The sequence below is a fragment of the Mauremys mutica genome, chromosome 3 (genome assembly GCF_020497125.1).
Source record: "Mauremys mutica isolate MM-2020 ecotype Southern chromosome 3, ASM2049712v1, whole genome shotgun sequence".
In the NCBI taxonomy this organism is placed as follows: domain Eukaryota; kingdom Metazoa; phylum Chordata; order Testudines; family Geoemydidae; genus Mauremys; species Mauremys mutica.
In genome coordinates, this window is record NC_059074.1 from 3,200,072 (window position 1) to 3,217,846 (window position 17,775).

Genomic DNA, 17,775 nt, shown 5'->3' on the forward strand with positions numbered 1-17,775 from the left:
ATAAGGCTGATGCCTCATCTCCATCTTGTCTTCAATCCTGCTTCTTACCTCTGGAGGGACTTTGCTACAAGCTGAAGCTCTACACAAGGGACTGATGACCCATCCCAGCTGGGGATGTTCCAGAGACTTGATTTGAACCTGCAGTTTATTCCATCACTGCTACAAGCCTGAACCATTGCCATTACTGTATGTAATTGATTCCATGTAACCAATTCTAGCTCTCATCTCTACCTTTTTCCTTTTATGAATAAACCTTTAGATTTTAGATTCTAAAGGATTGGCAACAGCGTGATTTGTGGGTAAGATCTGATGTGTATATTGACCTGGGTCTGGGGCTTGGTCCTTTGGGATCGAGAGAACCTTTTTCTTTTATTGGGGTGTTGGTTTTCATAACCATTCATCCCCAGGATGGGTGGGACTGGTGGTGATACTGGGAGACTGGAGTGTCTAAGGGAATTGCTTGTGTGACTTGTGGTTAGCCAGTGGGGTGAAATCGAAGTCCTCTTTGTCTGGCTGGTTTGGTTTGCCTTAGAGGTGGAAAAACCCCAGCCTTGGGCTGTGACTGCCCTGTGTTAAGCAATTGGTCCTGAATTGGCAAACTCAGTTGGGTCCTGCCAGAACCGCATCGTCACACTTGCAAAATGCTGCCTCCAGTCTGTCCTTCGGGAAGGTTCTTTGTGTTCCTCGGAAGATCCTTTAAAGCTCTGCTGGGTATGGCTGAGGCTAGTTTTAAGCGCTACCTGGTGGCTGAACAGTGTGTTGAGAAATTGTACAGTCAGTTACGTCCCTGCACCTGGGTTCATTATGAAATATCCGTAAGAGCCCGAGTTCCCGATGGCAGTCACGGCTATTACTGTAGTGCAGGGAAGAGGGTTGATGTGATACTGGTCTCCGGGGAGCTGTCTTGTGCAGCAGTGTCACATACACCTTATGCAGAAGAGGGGTTCCCTGGTTATTCATTTCGGCTGCTGTTGTACAAGTTACACATCTCGTCACATGTCCCTAAACTCCAGCCCCTCGGCATGTCCCAGTCCCTCGCCTGTTGTTCTGGTAGTGTCCCGGATCCACAGACCCAGCTTTGGAACAGTGTCTGGGACAGTGGTCCCCAAACTCTTCAGGGTTGCGTCCCCCCTTACCCCTGTCAGTGTGCCCCCCTCCGCCCTGAGCTGGGAGTGGGGCCTCAGCTCTGGGGGCGGGGGCGGGCACAGACATTGGTAAGGGGGCCGAGGCTGGGCTACAGCTGGGGGCGGGGGTGGGACTGGGAGCGGAACCCCGGCTGGGGGACAAGGTCAGAGCGGGACCAGGGGCAGGGGTGGGTGATGCTCCTTTCCCATCCCCGGTGGGGGTTGGCCCAGGCCCCCGCCAGGCCCCCCCACCAGGCCCTCTGTGCCCCCCTAGGCACACCCCACAGTTTGGGGACTTCTGCTTTGGGAGGGGCCCTTTTGTGGGTCACCTTCCCCAGGGTCTCACTTCCCCCCGGCCTTTGTCCCCGAGCCGGGGGATGGGGCTCAGCCCCCTGCGGAGAGGCAGGACCACGTCTCTCTGGGTCGCTGGTCGCCAGGTGTCCACGTCCCGGCCATGGGATCTGCCCTTGTCTCCTCGAGAGCTGCATGGAGCTGGGACCTAGGCCGCCAGGCGCCATCCACATCTGTGTCTTCACCTGCCCCAGAGCCCCCAGACCTCCCACCCGCGGGGGAACAGTGCCGCACACGGGGGAAACTGAGGCACACATCAGCTTCTTAAAAATATTACCAAACCCATCCCCCCCTTTGTCATGACTAGCTTCTAGGCACTGGCCTGTGAAGGCGCCTCCCTCGCTGGTGCTGAGACATAGAACGAATGGCTCTTGATTTTGGCAAGTTTCCAGTGCAAAATGCTGACTCGGCACCTGGCGGAGTGATGGGTCCCTGGCGTAAGCGGCCAGGGTGTATCACTGTGACAGTGTTTGTGCACCGATGCCCGGCTGCCCGCTGGTCCCAGCGACCACCCGGGGCCCGCCCCACAGGACTCCTCACCCCGACGCAGGTGGGAGGGATAGGAGTGGGTGTGATAGGGCGGGTATTGGGGGGCGCTGGGCAGGTGCCTCATGCGCGTCTCTCCCCACTGCCACAGGCGGGGCACGAGAGGACCCCAGAGGCGGCGTGAGCAGGGAGCTCGCAGACCAGGCTGATGCCAATGGCGGACGGAGGCCGAGCAGGGCCCAGCCCATTGTCCCCGAGCCTCTTGCTAGTGACGAGGCCCTGCAGGTGCCCCACGTCCCTAAGTCACCCAGGTAATCCCTTGGGCGGGGCAGAGAAATCCCAGCCAGCCAGACTCCCCCGGCGCAAGGCCGGCCATGGTGGGGGGCGCATGCCAGCCCTGATCAGGCTCTGGCAGGGGCAGTGTCCAGGGTTTCCAGGCGTCTGGTTATTGACTGGAATGCCCAGTTGAAAAGTGACCTTGGCGGGTCCAGTCAGCACTGCTGACCGGGCCATGAAAAGTCCGGTTGGCTGCAGCAGCCGGCTCCATGGCGCAGGGGCGGCCACAGGGACTCTGCACGCTGCCCCTGCCCTGAGCACCGGCTCTGCAGCTCCCGTTGGCTGGGAACTTTGGCCAATGGGAGCTGTGAGGACAGTGCCTGCAGCGAGGGAAACGTGCAGAGCCCCCTGGCTGCCCCTGCGCCTAGGAGCTGGAGGGACATGCTGCTGCTTCCAGGTGCTGGCTGAGGTCAGTGCCGCCCGGCTGAAGCCCACAACCCCTCCCCAGCCTGAAGCCCCCTCCCACGCTCTGAGCCCCTCATCCCCATCTCCAGCCAGAGCCCGCCCCCTCCCCCCCAGCCTGGTGTGAGTGAGTGAGTGACCGGGGGGGGGGGGGGAATGGCATGAGCGGGGGGGTGGGGCTGCAGAGAAGGGGTGGGGCCAGGGTTTTCTGCAGTCGGTAAGTTGGCCCCCCCAGCAGTGTCCCCAGCACAGGGGTGGGCGCGGTGCAGCTGGGGGGTATTTGTACTAGGCCAGGCTGAGCCCTGGGGTCCTGCCCCAGCCCCTGCAGCGTTGCTAGGGGAACAGCCGCTGTCCTGGCGCTGTGGCCAGGAGGATGCAGCATTGTGCTGGGACCTGTCGTTCTCAGGGGTGGGGGGGTCCCGCTGGGTGTACAGGGTCGTGGTTGGGCCCGGGACACCCCTGCTCTAACCAGCCCCCACCACGGCAGGCCGCTTCCTGCACCTGGGCTGAGTGGGGTCTTGGGGCACAGCCTGGTGGCTCCCGGACTCGGGGGCCAACGGAAGGGACCGACCCACCTCTGGTCCCAGCCCCGCCCGTCTCCATCCCTCCCTCCCTCCCTCCCAGGGACCGCAGCCTGATTGCAGGGGCGGTGGAGCGGAATGACTTCCTGCGGCTCCTGGGCGAGGGCCAGGCAGACGCCCTGGTGCAGAGCTTCATGCCTGCCTGGCACGGCCCGGGGCACACGGTGCTGGCCGAGGGCGCCGACGGCGACGCCATGTACATCGTCGCTGGTGAGCACTGGCCCCGCCCCGCGCATGCGTGAGCGTGTGAGCCAGCCCTGCCCAGCCCCGCTCCCCATGCGCCGGCCCAGCCCCGTGCATGTGTGTGTGTGTGTGTGTGTGTGTGTGTGTGTGTGTGTGTGAGCCAGCCCTGCCCAGCCCCGCTCCACGTGCGCCGGCCCAGCCCCGTGCATGTGTGAGCCAGCCCTGCCCAGCCCCGCTCCACGTGCGCCGGCCCAGCCCCGTGCATGTGTGAGCCAGCCCTGCCCAGCCCCGCTCCACGTGCGCCGGCCCAGCCCCGTGCATGTGTGAGCCAGCCCTGCCCAGCCCCGCTCCACGTGCGCCGGCCCAGCCCCGTGCATGTATGAGCCAGCCCTGCCCAGCCCTGCCCCATGTGTGCCGGCCCCGCCCCGTGTGTGTGTGTGTGTGTGAGCCAGCCCTGCCCAGTCCCGCTCCCCGTGCGCCGGCCCAGCCCCGTGTGTGTGTGAGCCAGCCCTGCCCAGCCCCGCCCCGTGTGTGTGTGTGTGTGTGTGTGTGTGTGAGCCAGCCCTACCCAGCCCTGCCCCATGTGTGCCGGCCCCGCCCCATTTGTGTGTGAGCGTGTGAGCCAGCCCTGCCCAGCCCTGCCCCATGTGTGCCGGCCCCGCCCCGTGCGTGTGTGTGTGTGTGTGTGTGTGTGTGAGCCAGCCCTGCCCAGTCCCGCTCCCCGTGCACAGGCCCAGCCCCGTGCATGTGTGAGCCTCCACCAGCCCTGCCCAGCCCCGCCCCATGTGTGCCGCCCCCGCCCCGTGTGTGTGTGTGTGTGTGTGTGTGAGCCAGCCCTGCCCAGCCCCGCCCCACGTGCGCCAGCCCCGCCCCGTGTGCAGGGGCGGCTCTAGGAATCCCGCCGCCCCAAGCAGGGCGGCGCGCCGCAGGGGGCGCTCTGGCGATCGCCGGTCCCACGGGACCAGCGGACCCTCTGCAGGCATGACTGCGGAAGGGCCGCCGGAGCCGCCTGCCGCCCTGCCGGCAAAATGCCGCCCCAAGCGCGTGCTTGGCGTGCTGGGGTCTGGAGCCGGCCCTGCCCGTGTGTGTGAGCATCCACCAGCCCTGCCCAGCCCCGCCCCGTGTGTGTGTGACAGTGTGAGCCAGTCCAGGCCCCCCTGTGTATGCGTGTGAAAGAGTGTGAGTGCCCGGCCCCCCGGTGCGGGAACATGTGCACTCCGTTCCCAAGCCCACTGCCCTGCGCGCCTGTCTGCACCCCGCCCCCGACAGTCCTGCCATGGGTGAGTTACGCCAGTTGAAGTGGTGGGGTTGGGGTGGGGGTGGGGCCGGGCCAGGGGCGGGGGTGGGGGCAGGGGGTGCAGGTGGGGGTGGGGCCAGGCCAGGGGCGGGGGTGGGGGCAGGGGGCGGAGCGGGGGTGGGGGCAGGCCATGGTCTGGGGTGGGGGCAGGGGGCGGAGCTGGGCTGGGGGTGGGGGCAGGGGCGGGTCTGTCGGTCCCATTTCAGGGGCTTTCCTTTGCAGAGGGGGAGCTGAGTGTGACCCAGCGCGGCTGCCCCCTCCGCACGCTGCTGCCGGGGGATGTGTTTGGGGAGCTGGCGATCCTCTACCACTGCAAACGCACGGCCACCGTCACAGGTGAGGGCTCCCCGCCCTGCCCCCGCCCTGCCCCGGCCCCACCCAGCTCCACTCGCTGCCCCTGGCCCCAGCCACATCCCAGCTCCCACCCCGCCCCAGCCCTGCTGCTGCCCTGACTTCAGACCCCATCCCCCCAGCTCTCCCCCTGCCCCCGCCCCCGCCCCAGACCCTGACCTGGCCCCACCCCCCCCCCAGCTCCTCCCCCTGCCCCCGGCCCCGCCCCAGACCTGGCCCAACCCCCACCCCAGCTCTGCCCCCTGACCCCGCCCCAGCTCCGCCCCTGCCCCTGGCCCCGCCCCAGACCCTGACCTAGCCCCAGCTCCGCCTCCTGCCCCCACCCCAGCCCCTGCCCTCACCCCCACCCCAGCTCCCATCCCCTGCCCCCGCCCCGGCCCCAGACCCTGCCCCTGGTCCCACCACACCCCCTGCCCCAACTCCAGACCCTGCTGTGCCCTGGACCCTGGGCACTGCCCCAGCCCCAGAGGGCTGCAAACAAGCAGAGCCCCTGCTCCCCCCCACTGCCCCCCACCTCTCACCAGCACAGCTCTGGCGCTGCCCCCCTGGACGCGGCTGCCCCCCTAGTGGTGGCAGGACCAGGCAATGCTGGGTCCCGTGTGAGCCTGGCTGATGGAGCAGAGCCGGGACCCCTCCCCCCGCCCCCAGACTAACCCTTCCCCCCAGCACTCACCCAGGTCCGGCTCTGGGCCATCGACCGGCAGACCTACCGCACCATCGTCACCAGCCAGGCCAAGCGCCGGCGGGCCGAGATCCTGGACTCCCTCCGAGAGTGAGTGGGGGGCAGCCCCTTGGGGGCGGGGGGGGGGCGCCTGTGGGGGCGGGGCCCCTCGAGGTGGGGGAGTGGGGGAGCGCCTGTGGGGGTGGGGCCCCTCGAGGAGGGGAGGGGGCGGGGGGACCGCCTGTGGGGGCGGGGCCCCTCGAGGGGGGGAGCGCCTGTGGGGGCGGGCCCCTCGAGGAGGGGAGGGGGCGGGGGGAGCGCCCGTGGGGGGCCCAGCCTCTCCCATCCCCATCCCATCCCCATCCTCCTGGAGCCAGGCCCTGAGTCCTGGAGCCTCCCTCCTGCCCACCCTGTTCCCAGTGCTGCGGCTGCTCCCACCCCAGGGTCAGCATCCTCCCCACCTTCCATATCTCCCCACCTCTCCCCCGGGGTCAGTGCCCCACTCTGTCCCTCTCCGTGGGGTCAGCGCCCCATTCCTTACCCCCCCATGACATCCTTTAGCCCCATAAGCTTCAAGGCCAGAAGGGCCCATCCTGATCCTCCCATCTGACCTGCCCACTGCAGCCCCCAAACCCCCCCCCCGCCTCCGCAGTAGGCCCCGAGCCTCTGTTGTCCTCAATCAAGGTTTCACGTGACAGAGACTCCACCATTCACACTAGTTCAAACCAGCGAGTGACCCAGGCCCCAGGCTGCAGAGGGAGGCAAACCCCCACCCAGGGTCTCTGCCAGCCTGACCCGGGGGAAATTCCTTCCCCGCCCTAAATCCGGGGATCAGTTAGACCCTGGGCATGTGGGTGAGACCCACCAGCCAGCAGCTGGGAAAGAATTCTCTGCAGTGTCCCATCCCGGCCGCTGGGGAGATTTGCTGCTAGCGGTTGCAGATCAGCTCCATGCCATTGTAGGCAGCCCCATCACACCATCCCCTCCATAAACTGATCACGCTCCGGCTGGAAGCCAGTTCAGGGTTTTGTCCCCACTGCTCCCCTTGGGCGGCTGCTCCAGAATTTCACTCCTCTGGTGGTGAGAAACCTTCATCTAATTTCAAGTCTAAACCTGTTGATGGCCAGTTTCTAGCCACGTGTTCTTGTGTCCACATGGGCGCTTAGCTTCAATAACTCCTCTCCCAGCCTGGTGTTTGTCCCTGGGGTGGATTTAGAGGGAGCGATTCGATCTCCCCTCGGCCTGCGTCTGGTCAGGCTAAACAAGCCGAGCTGGTTGCGTCCCCTCGCGTAAGGCAGGTTTTCCGTTCCTGCCATCAGCCTCGTCGCCCTTCTCGGCACCTCTTCCAGTCTGAATTCCTCTTTCCTACCCACGGCACAGCAGCTGTGCTCGCGTTGTCCAGCCGAGGGCTCACCAGTGCCTCTTCCTGGTGTAGGGGCGATTCTCCAGCCTTCCCCCTTCGGTTCTTTCTGGCTGCAAGTCCTCTTGTCATGGTCTCACTTGCAGTCTCCAGCGTCTGTCCTCCTGGGTCTGAGCAGTGACTCGTCCCCTCTTCCTGTGGGCCTCGCCACTCTGCACTTCTTCCCAGCCCCCGCCTGCGGCGCCCGGCTGAGCAGCCGTGGGGGCCGCCTGCCGAGGAAGGGGCAGTGTATCCTCGGATACGTGCTGGCGAGCCCAGTGCCGGGGGCTTTAACTACGTTCAACAGGGCAGGAGAGAAAATCCCCTCGGTGAGCCCAGAGACCTGTGCTGAGGGGTCAGAATCTGGGGGCCGTTTGGGCCGTCATGGCAGGGACCAAGGAGAGACAAGAGGGCTAGAGAGGGGAACGCTCCGGCACATCTTAGCGGTCTGTGTGCTGACACGGGACGCGTAGGAAACAGTCAGGAAGAGCTAGAATAATCCCAGTTCTGACCCGCCTGACCACACGCAGCCTGGGTGGGCTCGTTCCCATGGCTGCTGCCTGGCCCGGAGCGGTGCAGCCTGCTCAGGACGGACAGGCAGGGCGAAAGGGAGGACGTGTTCGGTGTGGCCTTTTCTATCAAAGCTGCCTACACTTGCGCGGAGCTGAGGCAGAAGTGGGAGGCAGACCTGCTGAAAAACTCTGGATAAAGATTGAAGGGGTAAAACCAAGGGTGTTGTCATGGTAGGAGTCACAGACCCACAGGGTCAGTGCTAAGCCCCCAGCCTGGGAACAGTCCCTGGGAGGGACCTGACCCCCCCCCCAGGTCCCACTCTTCCCCCGGGGTGAGCCACGCGGCCTCCCCGCCTCCTGAGACGGGGCCCCACCCCGGGAGCTCCGGGCAGCGAGTCTGGGACAGAGCCTGGGGGGACGTGTCCTCTCCTCAGGGATCAGTGCCCCTCGCCCAGCGCCTGCAGGGACACTCACCCAGCGCTGTGAAACCAGGCGGGTTTATTGGTCACCTGGCGCACGGCCCAGGCAGCCCCTCGGGCGGCCCAGAGACCTGACGGTTACAGCCCAGCCCAGCTGTTTGCATTTTCACTGACACCTCCAGTCTGAGCCTTCTGGTTCACATAGTCCAGACCCTGGTCTGGTGCAGGAACCGGGGTGGAGTTTAGTCCTACGGTGACCCAGGCATTCCCCACAAGGACGTCCGAGCTGGTGACCTGGAGAACCCCGACTACCAGCCCCCGCCCGCCCGTGTCTGCCCAGGGCTCTGAGCCATAGGCAAGCGAATGGCTCCACGCCTGGGCCCGTAGCCCCAGTCACAGCCCTTCAGCATTCGATGGGGTGGCACCACACAGGGTGTGACACGGGGCTTCTGCCCCAGAATCTCCCCGCCCCAGGAGTGTCTCCCCCTTGGCCACCTCCCTCCGCTCCCCTGGGGGTCCGATGAGTCCAAGCCCAGGAGAGTCCAACGAGGCACGTCCCTGGGGCCTGGAGTGGGAGCCCGTCTGCCACCCCCTGTGCCCCCGAGGAGCTGGCTGGGTGGCTGCTTCCCTCCATGGGTCAGTCACATCGTCCCTCTCGGAGCCGGAGCTCCAGGCTGGGCCTCTGGGCCCTGGGCCTTCCCCAGCTCACCCCACTGGTTGAAACTATAGTAAAGAACAAAACTGTCAGACACAGAGATGAACATAATTTGTTGGGGAAGAGTCAATATGGTTTTTGTAAAGGGAAATCCTGCCTCACCAATCTACTAGAATTCCTTGAGGGGGTCAGCAAGCATGTGGACCAGGGGGATCCAGTGGATATAACGCACTTAGGTTTTCAGAAAGCCTTTGACAAGGTCCCTCACCAAAGGCTCTTAAGCAGAGTAAGCTGTCAGGGGATAAGAGGGAAGGTTCTCTCATGGATCAGTAACTGGTTAAAAGACAGGAAACAAAGGGTAGGAATAAATGGTCAGTTTTCAGAATGGAGAGAGGTAAATAGTGGTGTCCCCAAGGGTCTGTACTGGGCCCAGTGCTGTTCAACATATTCATAAATGGTCTGGAAAAAGGGGTAAACAGTGAGGTGGCAAAGTGTGCAGATGATACAAAACTACTCAAGATAGTTAAGTCCAAAGCAGACTGCAAAGAGCTACAAAAGGAACTCACAAAACTGGGTGACTGGGCAACAAAATGGCAGATGAAATTCAAGGCTGGTAAATGCAAAGTGATGCACATTGGAAAACATAATAACAACCAGACAGATAAAATGTTGGGGTTTAAATTAGCTGTTACCACTCAAGAAAGACACCTCGGAGTCACTGCGGATAGTTCTCTGGAAACATCCACTCACTCTGCAGTGGCAGTCAAAAAAGCGAACAGAATGTTGGGAATCATTAAGAAAGGGATAGATAATGAGACAGAAAATGTCATATTGCCTCTATATAAATCTGTCCGTCTGTCTGTTTGGTTGGTTGTTTGGAGGACCGTGTGCTGTGGTTGGCAGTTGGAAGCTGTGAGCTTCAAAGGAAGGTCTGAAAGCTAGAAGCCTCTGTTGATTGGCTGAGCCTTAGTCAGTGGGCGGGGCTATCAAGAAGGCCAGGGCTTTATAAAGCCGCGCACAAGCAACCAGGGAGCTTTGCGACCAGGGGCTGCTAACAGGGAGTTTTTCAGTCCCTGGAAAAATCATGGAACAGGTCCTCAAGGAATCAATCCTGAACCACTTAAAGGAGGGGAAAGTGATCAGGAACAGTCAGCATGGATTCACCAAGGGCAAGTCATGCCTGACTAACCTAATTGCCTTCTATGACGAGGTAACCGGCTCTGTGGATGAGGGGAAAGCAGTGGATGTGCTATTTCTGGACTTTAGCAAAGCTTTTGATAGTCTCCCACAGTATTCTTGCCAGCAAGTTAAAGAAGTATGGGCTGGATGAATGGACGGTAAGGTGGATAGAAAACTGGCTAGATGGTCGGGTTCAACAGGTAGTGATCAATGGTTCCATGTCTAGTTGGCAGCCAGTATCAAGTGGAGTGCCCAAGGGTCGGTGCTGGGTCCGGTTTTATTCAATATCTTCATTAACGATCTGGAGGATGGTGTGGACTGCACCCTTTGCAAGTTTGCAGATGACACTAAACTGGGAGGAGTGGTTGATACGCTGGAGGGTAGGGATAGGATACAGAGGGACCTAGACAAATTAGAGGATTGGGCCAAAAGAAATATGATGAGGTTCAACAAGGACAAGTGCAGAGTCCTGCACTTAGGACGGAAGAATCCCATGCACTGCTACAGACTAGGGACCGAATGGCTGGGCAGCAGTTCTGCAGAAAAGGACCTAGGGGTTACGGTGGACGAAAAGCTGAATATGGGCTTGGCTACACTTACAAATTTGCAGCGCTGCAGCAGGGTGTGAAAACACACCCTCTCCGGCGCTGCAAAGCGCCAGTGTGGTCAAAGCCCCAGCCCACACAGGGAGGTGGAGTACGGACAGCGCTGGGAGAGCTCTCTCCCAGCGCTGGCGCTTTGACTACACTTAGCGCTTCAAAGCGCTGCCGCGGCAGCGCTACCGCGGCAGCGCTTTGAAGTGCTAAGTGTAGCCACAGCCTCTGAGTCAACAGTGTGCCCTTGTTGCCAAGAAGGCTAATGGCATTTTGGGTTGTATAAGTAGGGGCATTTCCAGCAGATCGAGGGATGTGATCATTCCCCTCTACTCAGCACTGGTGAGGCCTCATCTGGAGTACTGTGTCCAGTTTTGGGCCCCACACTACAAGAAGGATGTGGACAAATTGGAGAGAGTCCAGCGGAGGTCAACAAAAATGATTAGGGGGCTGGAGCACATGACTTATGAGGAGAGGCTGAGGGAACTGGGATTGTTTAGTCTGCAGAAGAGAAGAATGAGGGGGGATTTGATAGCTGCTTTCAACTACCTGAAAGGGGGTTCCAAAGAGGATGGATCTAGACTGTTCTCAGTGGTAGAAGATGACAGAACAAGGAGTAATGGTCTCAAGTTGCAGAGGGGGAGGTTTAGGTTGGATATTAGGAAAAACGTTTTCACTAGGAGGGTGGTGAAGCACTGGAATGGGTTACCTAGGGAGGTGGTGGAATCTCCTTCCTTAGAGGTTTTTAAGGTCAGGCTTGACAAAGCCCTGGCTGGGATGATTTAGTTGGGTTTGGTCCTGCTTTGAGCAGGGGGTTGGACTAGATACCTCCTGAGGTCCCTTCCAACCCTGAGATTCTATGATTTCATGATTCTAAGGGAGTTGGGAAGGGGAGTGGGAAGGGGGCAAGGTTCACTTGCCGTCCTTTAAAACCTGTAAACTAAACTACATTCAAAACTTCTTGATTTAAACAAAACCCTTTCATTAACTTAGGTAGCTGCAGGAGACAATGCAGGCTGAAGCCCAGCAGCAGAGTGGGGGCTATCCAGTTTATTGCACTGAGTGTTGCACGCATGATTACCTGCCCTGTGGGCGGGTGGCGTATGTGTGCAGTCGGTGCAAGGAGCTCCTGGCCCTCAGAGACCATGTACGGACTTTGGAGGCCAGGGTGGCGGAACTGGAGGAGCTAAGAGAGGCGGAGAGGTATGTGGATGAGGTTTTCCAGGACACTGTAGAATTGTCCCACCTCCGCTCAGACAGCCCCTGTGCTGTTGAGGAGGAAGAACGGCCCAGGGAAGCAGAGCAGTCAATGGGAGCAGAGGGAAACCTTCCCGTAGTTGGGACCCTCCTTCCAGATGGTGCTGGGGTTGCCTCTCGCACTGAGGTTACTTCTCCGGGGGAGGGAACTCCAGTTTCTAGGAAAAGGCAGGTGTTAGTAATGGGAGATTCGATCATTAGAAACGTAGATAGCTGGGTCTGTGATGACCGGGAGAACCGTATGGTGACTTGCCTGCCTGGTGCGAAGGTTGCGGATCTCTTGAGGCATCTAGACAGACTTATGTGTAGTGCTGGGGAGGAGCCGGTGGTCGTGGTACATGTAGGTACCAATGACATAGGGAAGGGTAGGAGAGAGAGATGTCCTGGAAGCCAAATTTAGGCTGATAGGGAAGAGACTGAAATCCAGGACCTCTATGGTGGCATTCTCAGAAATGCTCCCAGTTCCACGCGCAGGGCCAGGTAGGCAGGCAGAGCTTCAGAGTCTCAATGCGTGGATGAGACGACGGTGTAGAGAGGAGGGGTTCACGTTCATTAGGAACTGGGGAAACTTCTGGGATGGGAGGAGCCTATACAGGAGAGATGGGCTCCACCTAAACCAAAGTGGAACCAGACTGCTGGCACTAAACATTAAAAAGGTTGTAGAGTAGTTTTTAAACTAGGAGATGGGGGAAAGCCGGCTGCTGCAGAGGAACATGTGGATCGGACACAGACTTCTCTTAGGGGAGAGTCTGATGATAGAGAATCTCCAGATTATAGTCAGGAGCAGAGGATAATGTAAGGCCCAGATCAGATTATAAACCGTCACATAAAAAAGAATCTGGCACATCAGAAAAGGGCAGACAAATAAACAGGAACAAGTTTTTAAAGTGCTTGTACACAAATGCTAGAAGTCTAAATAATAAGATGGGTGAACTAGAGTGCCTTGTGATAAAGGAGGATATTGATATAATAGGCATCACAGAAACCTGGTGGACTGAGAGCAATCAATGGGACACAATCATTCCGGGGTACAAAATATATCGGAAGGACAGAACAGGCCGTGCGGGGGGAGGAGTGGCACTATATGTGAAAGAAAGTGTAGATTCAAATGAAGTAAAAATCTTAAGCGAATCCACATGTTCCATAGAATCTCTATGGATAGTAATTTCATGCTCTAATAAGAATATAACATTCGGGATCTATTATCGACCACCTGACAAGGGCAGTGATAGTGATGATGAAATGCTAAGGGAAACTAGAGAGGCTATCAAAATTAAGAACTCAAAAATAGTGGGGGATTTCAATTATCCCCATATTGACTGGGAACATTTCACTTCAGGACGAAATGCAGAGATAAAATTTAACGATACTTTCTCAATACTTTAAATGGCTGCTTCTTGGAGCAGCTGGTACGGGAACCCACAAGGGGAGAGGCAACCCTTGATTTAGTGCTGAGTGGAGCGCAGGAGCTGGTCCAAGAGGTAACTATAACAGGGCCACTTGGAAATAGTGACCATAATATAATAACATTTAACATTTAACATCCCTGTGGTGGGAAGAACATCTCAACAGCCCAACACTGTGGCATTTAATTTCAAAAAGGGGATCTATGCAAAAATGAGGGGGTTAGTTAAACAGAAATTAAAAGGTACAGTGACTAAAGTGAAATCCCTGCAAGCTGCATGGACATTTTTTAAAGACACCATAATAGAGGCCCAACTTAAATGTATGCCCCAAATTAAGAAACACACTAAAAGAACTAAAAAAGAACCATTGTGGCTTAACAACCATGTAAAAGAAGCAGTGAGAGATACAAAGACTTCCTTTAAAAAGTGGAAGTCAAATCCTAGTGAGGTAAATAGAAAGGAGCATAAACACTGCCAACTTAAGTGCAAGAGTGTAATAAGAAAAGCCAAAGAGGAGTTTGAAGAATGGCTAGCCAAAAATTCCAAATGTTTTTTAAGTACATCAGAAGCAGGAAGCCTGCTAAACAACCAGTGGGGCTCCTTGACGATCGAGATACAAAAGGAGCGCTTAAAGATGATAAAGTCATTGTGGAGAAACTAAATGGATTCTTTGCTTCAGTCTTCACGGCTGAGGATGTTAGGGAGATTCCCAATCTTGAGCCGACTTTTGTAGGTGACAAACCTGAGGAACTGTCACAGATTGAAGTATCAGTAGAGGAGGTTTTGGAATTAATTGATAAACTCAACATTAACAAGTCACCGGGACCAGATGGCATTCACCCAAGAGTTCTGAAAGAACTCAAATGTGAAGTTGCGGAACTATTAACTAAGGTTTGTAACCTGTCCTTTAAATCGGCTTCGGTACCCAATGACTGGAAGTTAGCTAATGTAACACCAATATTTAAAAAGGGCTCTAGAGGTGATCCCGGCAATTACAGACTGGTAAGTCTAACGTCGGTAATGGGCAAATTAGTTGAAACAATAGTAAAGAATAAAATTGTCAGACACAGAAGAACATAACTTGTTGGGCAAAAGTCAACATGGTTTCTGTAAAGGGAAATCGTGTCTTACTAATCTATTGGAGTTCTTTGAAGGGGTCAACAAACCTGTGGACAAGAGGGATCCAGTGGACATAGTATACGTAGATTTCCAGAAAGCCTTTGACAAGGTCACTCATCAAAGGCTCTTTCGTAAATTAAGTTGTCATGGGATAAAAGGGAAGGTCCTTTCATGGATTGAGAGCTGGTTAAAGGACAGGGAACAAAGGGTAGGAATTAATGGTCAATTCTCAGAATGGAGAGGGGTAACTAGTGGTGTTCCCCAAGGGTCAGTCCTAGGACCAATCCTATTCAATTTATTCATAAATGATCTGGAGAAAGGGGTAAACAGTGAGGTGGCAAAGTTTGCAGATGATACTAAACTGCTCAAGATAGTTAGGACCAAAGCAGACTGTGAAGAACTTCAAAAAGATCTCACAAAACTAAGTGATTGGGCAAAAAAATGGGAAATGAAATGTAATGTGGATAAATGTAAAGTAATGCACATTGGAAAAAATAACCCCAACTATACATACAATATGATGGGGGCTAATTTAGCTACAACGAGTCAAGAAAAAGATCTTGGCGTCATTGTGGACAGTTCTCTGAAGATGTCCACGCAGTGTGCAGAGGCGGTCAAAAAAGCAAACAGGATGTTAGGAATCATTAAAAAGGGGATAGAGAATAAGACTGAGAATATCTTATTGCCCTTATATAAATCCATGGTACGCCCACATCTCGAATACTGTGTCCAGATGTGGTGTCCTCATCTCAAAAAAGATATTCTAGCACTAGAAAAGGTTCAGAAAAGGGCAAAGAGTCCAGCGGAGGGCAACAAAAATGATGAGGGGGCTGGAGCACATGACTTATGAGGAGAGGCTGAGGGAACTGAGATTGTTTAGCCTGCAGAAGAGAAGAATGAGGGGGGATTTGATAGCTGCTTTCAACTACCTGAAAGGGGGTTCCAAAGAGGATGGATCTAGACTGTTCTCAGTGGTAGAAGATGACAGAACAAGGAGTAATGGTCTCAAGTTGCAGAGGGGGAGGTTTAGGTTGGACATTAGGAAAAACTTTTTCACTAGTAGGGTGGTGAAGCACTGGAATGGGTTACCTAGGGAGGTGGTGGAATCTCCTTCCTTAGAGGTTTTTAAGGCCCGGCTTGACAAAGCCCTGGCTGGGATGATTTAGTTGGGTTTGGTCCTGCTTTGAGCAGGGGGTTGGACTAGATACCTCCTGAGGTCCCTTCCAACCCTGAGATTCTACGATTCTATGAAGAACTAGGGGTCACCAAATGAAATTAATAGGTGGCAGGTTTAAAACAAATAAAAGGAAGTTCTTCTTCACGCAGCGCACAATCAACTTGTGGAACTCCTTGCCGGAGGAGGTGGTGAAGGCTAGGACTATAACAATGTTTAAAAGAGAACTGGATCAATTCATGGAGGTTAAGTCCATTAATGGCTATTAGCCAGGATGGGTAATAATGGTGTCCCTAGCCTCTATTTGTCAGAGGGTGGAGATGGATGGCAGGAGAGAGATCACTTGATCATTGCCTGTTAGGTTCACTCCCTCTGGGGCACCTGGCATTGGCCACTGTCAGCAGACAGGATACTGGGCTGGATGGATCTTTGGTCTGACCCACTATGGCTGTTCTTATGTTCTATGGTATGTCCACAGCTTGAATACTGCATGCAGATGTGGTCCCCACATCTGAAAAAAGATCTGTTGGAATTGGAAAAGGTTCAGAAAGGGGCAACAAAAATTATTAGGGGTCTGGAATGACTTACATATGAGGAGAGATTAATAAGACCGGGACTTTTCAGCTTGGCAAAGAGATGACTAAGGGGGGATATGACAGAGGTCTATAATCTCGTGACTGGTGTGGAGACAGGAAATAAGGACGTGTTATTTACTCCTTCTCATACCACGAGAACTAGGGGTCACCACTTGAAATGAACAGGCAGCAGGTTGAAAAGAAACACAAGGCAGTATTTCTTCACACAAGGCACAGTCAGCCCAGGGAACTCCTTGCCAGAGGATGTTGTGAAGGCCAAGACTATAACAGGGTTCAAACAAGAACTAAATAAATTAATGGAGGACAGGTCCATCAATGGCTATTAGCCAGGATGGGCAGGGATGGTGTCCCTAGCCTCTGTTTGCCAGGAGCTGGGAATGGGTGACAGGGGATGGATCACTTCATGATTCCCTGTTCTGTTCATTCCCTCTGGGGAACCTGGCACTGGCCACTGTCAGTAGACAGGATACTGGGCTAGACGGACCTTTGGTCTGACCCAGTGTGGCCGTTCTTATGTTGCAGTGCAGCGCAGTGCAATCCTCCAGTGCAGTGACCCCTCCCCCCACCTCATTTGTGGGGAGATCCTCCCAGCGGGGGGGGGGGGGAGCTTCCATGTGGGTCACCCCCAGGGTCTTCTGCACACCCCAAAACCTGTTCCCATAAGCCTCAGGTGCCCATTCAGACGTGAGCAGCGGAGCCTGGTTGAACTGTTCCTAGTCCCCAGTATTGGCTCCGCCCATCTGGCTGGGCGCCCCTATGGCTCTGGGACCGAGCAAGGGGGTGAGACGTGGAGCCGGCCCGCGGGGTCAGCCTGGTTCGGTCACAGGCCTCCTCAAAGGCTGGAGGTGGGAACCGATATCCCCCCCCCTCATCCAACCAGGCAACAAGTTGGGATCCAGGCTCCCCTAGAACTGGCATCCTGGGGCCTTTCCCCACTTTCCCCTCAGTGGGTCCTCTCGCCCTCGGCTTCTCCAGCCCCCGTCCTCGCTTTCGCCGCCTCTCCTGCTTCCTCGTGTTTTCACTGCATCTCACGGGCTGCTCCAGCTCCCAGCACTTCAAATCCATCGCTGGGGAACCAGGTCGCGAGGACGCCCTGCTGGACAGGGAGCCAGGTCGCGAGGACGCCCTGCTGGACAGGGAGCCAGGTCATGGAGGGAGCCAGGTCGCGAGGACGCCCTGCTTAGATTTACCAACCAACACAGAACAGCTTCTATATTACCATACAGGTTACTCAGAAGTCCAAACCCCGCAGTTCCCTTAAAGTGCCCAGCCTCAGGCCTCATCCAGACACAGCTGTCAGATATGATGATGATTCCTGAAAATCTTATCTCATCATATAAAAGAAAAGGTTCTTCCAACCCCAAAGGATCAGCCACACACCCAGGTCCAATTATAACTTAGATCTTACCCAAAATACACGCTATAGTCAATTCTTATTAACTAAAATTTATTAAAAAAGAAAAGAGCGAGAGTGTTGGTTAAAAGATCAATCTACAGACAGACTTGAATTCAGTTCTTGAGGTTCAGACACAGCAGAGATGAGCTTGTAGTTGCCAAAAGTCCTTTTAGAAATAGTCCAGAGGTTACAGTCCAATGTCCATATTCAGGGTGGCTCCAGTCAGTGACTGGGGATCTCAATCCTTGTGGCTTAAGGTTTCCCCCTCTTGAAACCCAAAGCAGATCTGAGATGAAGC

General features: G+C 56.3%; 1 protein-coding gene across 4 annotated transcripts in view; it reads left to right on the forward strand.

Annotated features, from left to right (window-relative positions):
• The window catches only part of LOC123367685 (cGMP-dependent protein kinase 1-like), a 58,982-nt gene that overhangs the window by 20,055 nt on the left and 21,152 nt on the right, over positions 1-17,775 (forward strand). For all 4 annotated transcript variants that reach the window (XM_045012082.1, XM_045012083.1, XM_045012084.1 and 1 more), the window contains 4 exons: positions 2,113-2,272; positions 3,324-3,490; positions 4,983-5,096; positions 5,778-5,883. In XM_045012082.1, the coding sequence (XP_044868017.1) occupies positions 2,113-2,272; positions 3,324-3,490; positions 4,983-5,096; positions 5,778-5,883 (547 nt within the window). The remainder of the gene's footprint in view (positions 1-2,112; positions 2,273-3,323; positions 3,491-4,982; positions 5,097-5,777; positions 5,884-17,775) is intronic.